We start from the raw sequence: 6285 nt of genomic DNA, 5'->3' as shown, positions 1-6285 counted from the left end.
AAAAGGTGATAAGCTGGACTAATGCAACAGCTGTAAAATTTCCTGGAAGACCATACAGACATGGGAGTCATCCTTTGAGCCGGAAAAAAATATAGTGGTTAATACCTGACCTCAGAATGTGGAAGCCAATAGCGGGTGCTCACCAGGTTGACAAACCGGTTTTTCTGCCTCTGTTGCCTTTATCCATAGAAGGTGAAACCTTTTTGTCTCAGTGTGCAACACTGTGAGTTGTCAACAATGCAGAAATATTTTAGTGTTTTTATAGTTTTGTCTGCTTTAGTGACTATGATGGCTGGAATTGTGTTTGTGCTTCACAGCCAAAGCATCAGTTTAAATTATTTATCTCCAAAAGATGTTATGGGAAATGCTACAGTGTCCATTTCCCAGGCTTTAAAAAAGCATTTGGATGAGCTGTTGGAGGGACTAATTTTAAAAGAAGGAAGCAACAACAACAGTTTGAAACCTTGCTCCGACGATCCTCCGAACCTTATTGGACCTTTCTCGGTGGAGTTTAGTCATAACCGGAGTTGGAATGAAGTCAGAAGAAAAATCAGTGCTTCTCTTCGAGATGGAGGAAGACACAAGCCAGGTGACTGTGTCTCCAAGCACAAGGTAAGAAAAGAACTCCCACAAAGCTCTAACCTCATTAGAGTTAAAGAAGAAACATTAAGTAGAACTGATCAAATGAATCCAGCTGCAAAAGTGCAAAACAGTACATTTATTAAAGTCCATTAGCCTGAGAACGGGCATTGACGGCTTATCATTACGAGACACTGCTATACAAATGTGTTTTTTAAAATAAGATACCATATTAAAACAATTAGTGATGTTTAAAAAAGCTAAACCATGATGCACACATTCCTTGACTTACTCTAAACAGAAGATGAAAATACATATATATATATATATAATATATATAAGTGTGTGGTGTGTGTGTGTGTGTACATACAGTTATACAGTATTTATATATATATAAATTTTAAAATTGTATTTATTTTTTAATTAATGTATTTATTTTTAATCTTCAGTATTTTCATTTTAAATTGCTACCATGGAAAGTCTAAATTCTGAAATAACACTGAAGGTGCTTTAGGCAGGTTTCAATGAAGAAAGAATTTGAACAATGCTAGAAGTGCTCACACGTATAAAACAATGTTTGGGCTTCTCACTTGTTTTTTCATGAACACAGCAACAGTAATCTGATTTTCAGGACTGTCATTCTATGTTTGTCTTCCACTGCTGTTCAGCTCCCACCTGCTTTTTGTAATTTGTATTGGTGTTACGCCATCTGTCAACTGTTTGCCAACTGTTACACCATCTGTCAACTAGGTAATTGTCATACCTTATTACAAAAAATAGGCTTTTGCAGGTGCCACTCAAAAATTCTGGAGTGAGTGAGAAATTAGGGAGGAACCTACTGAAAAGGCATCTTGTATCCTGAGATGTTTTCACAAAAATGAGGACATTATTGGGCTTTTTTTGTCTCTTGTTTAAATATGATTTCTGTATTAATTTTGGACATCATCATGGATAGCTTTGACAGACACCCCATATGACCATTCTTGGTGTAGTTCAGACTGCTTGTATGCTTGTATTATATCTACCTTCATTACACACAAACATTTATTCATTATATATGTTACAACAAACTGTAATTATGCTAATATAATGTATTATGCTATATTATGCTTTACCTATTCTCTCCTTTACCTGTCCTCCCCCCTTCTCTTCCCTCTCTACCCATTCAGCCATCAGCAGGAGGGTCCCCCTACATGAGCCTGGTCCTGCTCAATGTTTCTTCCTGTTAAAGGGGAGTTTTTCCTTGCCACTGTCGCTTGTTTGGGGTCAGGCCCTGCGATTCTGTAAAGCACCTAGAAACAGACGCTATATAAATAAAGATTGATTGATTGTATGCCACAATAGGTTCCACAAACATGTTAGCAAATCCTGAAAGCCATTTTTTTAGACTTTGCTTTTTTTATTAAGACTAAAGTGGAAATTATTCTTTGTATTTAAATCAGGCTTATTTTATCTCCTTAGGTGGCGATCATTATCCCCTATCGGAATCGGCATGAGCACCTGAAGCACCTGCTGTTTTACCTCCATCCCATGCTAGTGCGGCAACAGCTGGACTATGGCATCTATGTCATCAACCAGGATGGAGAGGGAGTATTTAACCGGGCTAAACTGATGAATGTAGGCTTTGCTGAGGCGCTGAAGGACTACGATTACGAGTGTTTTGTCTTCTCCGACGTAGATCTGGTCCCTATGGATGATCGGAACTTGTACAGATGCTTCGAATCCCCCCGACACTTGTCTGTCGCTATTGACAAGTTCAACTTCCAGCTGCCTTATAACACGATCTTTGGTGGCGTTTCTTCCTTTTCCAAGCAACAGTTCTTGACTGTTAACGGCTACTCAAACACTTACTGGGGCTGGGGGGGTGAGGACGATGACATGTATAAGCGGGTCATCTTCCACGGCATGTCCATTAATCGACCTGATCACATGACAGGAAAGTACAAGATGATCACACATGATAGAGATGATCACAATGCTGACAATCCAGAGAGGCTGGACAAACTGTCCCACACTCGTGTGACTATGGATAAAGATGGGATTAATACCTTAAACTATACAGTAAAAGACATTGTGAAAGATAGAATGTACACATTTATCAATGTGGATATTAAGACACCATAACAATAAAGGCGAAGAGGCAATTATAATTGCCAGCAACAACATGAGCTGGAATTCTGACCATTGTTGGCGTTCCAGGGAAAGACTTTGGATTGAGGTTGCAGTTTACTTTGCTGAACATTAGAGGCACTATCACACATATGGGAGTCAATAGAAAGTATGTTGTTGTTTTTTTGTTTTTTTGTACATATTAATTGGATGTGACTGAGCATGGGAAAATGCATCATACATTTTAATCCTCTGCTTAAATAAAAACAAAATGGAAAAAATGTCGGAATGTTTCAGGATACTTTTAAAAAAAGTTGTGCTCACATTGAGGTTTATTTGTGCAGATCTGAGTCACAGCTGTATAGAAAAGAGCATTAAATAAATGGCTGATCGCAATGACCTGGATGAATGTGGCAGCACCGTATTTTGTGGCTTTTGTACTTTAGCCATTACACAGCTTTTAAGAATCTACATTCATGTTTAATGGTTTGTTCACACCAGGAGGATCTGGTATCATTCTGTAACTTAAAAAAAAAAAAAATTAGATTAAACAGCATTCTGTTTGACATAGCTCTTTGTTAAAATGATTTTAGTCTTGTGATGAAGGGAACGCACATTGGTTTCATGTCAACAGATTCACTTTCATTCTTTTATGAATTAAAGAAGACTGAAGAGACTAGAGTTGAGAACTAAAGAAGAGGAGCGCTTGTTGGAAATGGAATGGATGCGTAATCATCGCAGTGAGCAGGGCAATGTGAATAATATGGTTAAGTTACTGCCTAACTTTAATGAGCGCGATCCAGAGATATTTTTTTTCTCTTTATTTGAGCATTTCGCGACTGAACGTGGCTGGGGCGTTTCGGATCAGGTAATACTGCCCCCTGCCCCACGATTTTGCCTAGGTAGGTACCGTAGCTTTTGCGAATTCGCACTTAGCCAAGTTGAGAGTGAGGTTCGCCGATGCCAATCTCTCAAAGAGCGCGCGCGTGCGCGCAATGTGATCGCCCCACGTCTCACTATGGACAATTACATCATCCAAATAAACAGCTCCAAACTGTCTTAACGGGCAAGGGCCAGGAGGCGTTCATTGCGTTGTCACCTGCGGAGAGAAGGGAGTATGAAACGGTGAAAAATGCTGTATTAAAAGCATATGAAAGAATTCCTGAACACTATCGACAGAAATTTAGGAATTGGCGAAAAACGGACAAACAAACTTATACGGACGTGGCCAGGGAACTTGTGAGCCTTTTCAATCGGTGGTGTGTGTCTGTGGGCGCAAATACTTACGAGACATTGACTGATTTATTAATCCTGGAGCAGTTTAGGAACATATTGCCTGAGAGGATTGCAACCTATGTGCAGGAGAATAAAGTAACATCCGCTGCTCAAGCCGCCGTCCTTGCGGACGAATTTGTGTTAACTCACAAACCCTCCCGTGATCGGTCACAATTGGAGTATAGCCGTCCAGATCGTTCTCAACCAGAGTATAGCCGTTTCGGTCGCCGTTCTTTTCGGGCAATGACGCGCAAAGAGGCCTTCGAGCAGGCATGGTAATGCAGCCCGCTATCAGGACGATTCGGGTGAAAAGTGTCGCTATTGTTTTGAGCCAGGCCATTGGAAAAAGGAATGTCCTTACTCGCATCGATCGAATAAAATTCGTTCTGGGAGCACTAAACCAGTGGGATGTGCGGCTCCAGCTCAAACTGATGCCCCCCAAAGTGAGCGTGAGTCGGTGCGCCCGATCCCAAACATAAATGGCAAAGATGTCGCAACTACAACTCAACATATCGACTACAGTCCATTTATTACGGAGGGGTTCGTGTCAATTGTGGGCGATGCGAAGAAAGTCCGTGTCCGTATTTTGAGGGACACTGGAGCTTGCGTTAGTTTCATTAGTGAAAAGGTTTTGCCTTTTGATGATGTGTCAGACACGGGAACGAGTGTGCTAATTCGTGGAATTGGTCTAAATTCATTTTCAGTCCCAATACATAAAATTCACTTAAGCTCGGGGTTGGTTGATGGAGTTGTAAATGTAGGTGTGTGTCCGTCCTACATTGCCAATTGATGGCGTGGATGTCCTTTTGGGCAACAATCTAGCAGGCGGTCGAGTGTGGCCCGAGCCTGTGCCTCCTATGGTTAAAACTAATCCAGTACCAAACACACAGCAGAACGATTGTTCTACAGCGTTTCCTGAGGTCTTTACAGCGTGCGCAATGACGAGGGCTATGTCTAAAAATCTGTCGACACGATCTAGCTCCTCTAACGGGTGCAGAGTACGCTATCGATCAAGGTCTCCTGCTACGCAAGTATTCGCCCCCAGGGAAGTCGGATGTGGCAGGTCCGGTGACCCAAGTGGTGATCCCTATAGGGTATCGTGACGTAGTGTTGGAAACTGCGCACGGAGAGGCGTCTGGGCATTTTGGAGTCAATAAAACATATCGGCGAATACTTGAACATTTTTATTGGCCTCGGATAAAACGAGACGTGGCTAAATTTGTGAAGTGTTGCCATGTGTGTCAAATGGCTGGAAAGCAAAATGAAAAATAGAGCCTGCACCATTACAGCCTATTCCGTCGGTGGTCAAACCATTTCGGCATTTAATTATTGATTGTGTGGGGCCGTTGCCGCCGTCAAAGTCGGGTAGCGTTTACCTTTTGACTATTATGTGTCAAGCAACTCGCTATCCTGCGGCCTATCCATTAAGAACAATTACCACCAAAAACGTTCTAAAGGCATTGACACAATTTATGGCCGTATTTGGTATTCCCCGGGTCGTCCAGAGTGACAGGGGGTCAAATTTTACGTCGGCTGCTTTTGCGGATGCACTCCGCCAGTTACCTATTCAGCACAATATTAGTAATGCGTACCATCCTCAGAGCCAGGGTGCTCTTGAGCGTTTTCACCGCGTCACTGAAGTCTCTATTGAGAGTTTACTGTATTGATCTTAACCAGGATTGGGAAGAGGGCCTACCCTGGTTGTTACTCGCAGCCAGGAGTGTAGTGCAGGAGAGCACTGGGTTTAGCCCTAACCAATTAGTGTTTGCGCACCAAGTTCGCTGCCCCTTGGATGTTTTACGAGGTGATACCAAAATATCCGATTTACCGGATAACTTGGTTGATTATGTACATGGTTTTCAGCGGAAGCTATTTTTAGCATGGAAGATGGCCAGTGACAATTTAACTGAAGCACAAAAACAAATGAAAAAACGATTTGACGAAAAATCTAAACTCCGTGTGTTTAGTCCAGGAGACCAAGTGCTCGCGTTACTATCTCTCCCTGGGTCTCCGTTCGCTGCAAAGTTTTCGGGTCCTTATGTGATCAAGAGGAAAATCTCTGAGACGAATTACGTGGTGTCTACTCCTGATCGCAAGCGGGCTACGCAGCTTTGTCACGTTAATCTCCTAAAACCTATTACACCTCTTCCAATGCTTCGGGGGGAGCGAAAGCAGTAGCTCTGGCTGGGGGCGGGGCGCCGTCTCTTCAGGTGGCAGGTGGAGATGACGGGGTCGGTCCTGATGATGCGGTGCTGCTGGGGAGGTTGGATAATTCTGTTAAATTGGCGGAGTTAGACAAACTTGTGGGACATCTGGGTGAAG

At 42.5% G+C, this 6285-nt stretch overlaps 1 protein-coding gene across 1 annotated transcript; it reads left to right on the top strand.

Moving 5' to 3' along the window:
• The first annotated feature begins 218 nt into the window (after positions 1 to 218).
• LOC130520965 (beta-1,4-galactosyltransferase 1-like) lies at positions 219 to 3258 on the top strand. The gene is made up of 2 exons (XM_057024638.1): positions 219 to 612; positions 2041 to 3258. The coding sequence occupies exons 1-2, from the start codon at positions 238 to 240 to the stop codon at positions 2701 to 2703; spliced, it is 1038 nt and encodes a 345-aa protein (XP_056880618.1). The 5' UTR covers positions 219 to 237; the 3' UTR covers positions 2704 to 3258.
• Positions 3259 to 6285: the final 3027 nt, after the last annotated feature.

The sequence above is a fragment of the Takifugu flavidus genome, unplaced genomic scaffold, assembly GCF_003711565.1.
Source record: "Takifugu flavidus isolate HTHZ2018 unplaced genomic scaffold, ASM371156v2 ctg616, whole genome shotgun sequence".
Lineage (NCBI taxonomy): Eukaryota > Metazoa > Chordata > Actinopteri > Tetraodontiformes > Tetraodontidae > Takifugu > Takifugu flavidus.
Note: the sequence above shows the minus strand (reverse complement) of the source record. Positions and strands in the feature narration are given on the sequence as shown.

Excerpts from the sequence above, each read along its gene's own strand:
- LOC130520965 (XM_057024638.1), top strand. The coding sequence starts at position 238 with ATGCAGAAATATTTTAGTGTTTTTATAGTTTTGTCTGCTTTAGTGACT. Across the intron at positions 613-2,040 it reads ACTGTGTCTCCAAGCACAAG|GTGGCGATCATTATCCCCTA; the intron begins GTAAGAAAAGAA and ends TTATCTCCTTAG.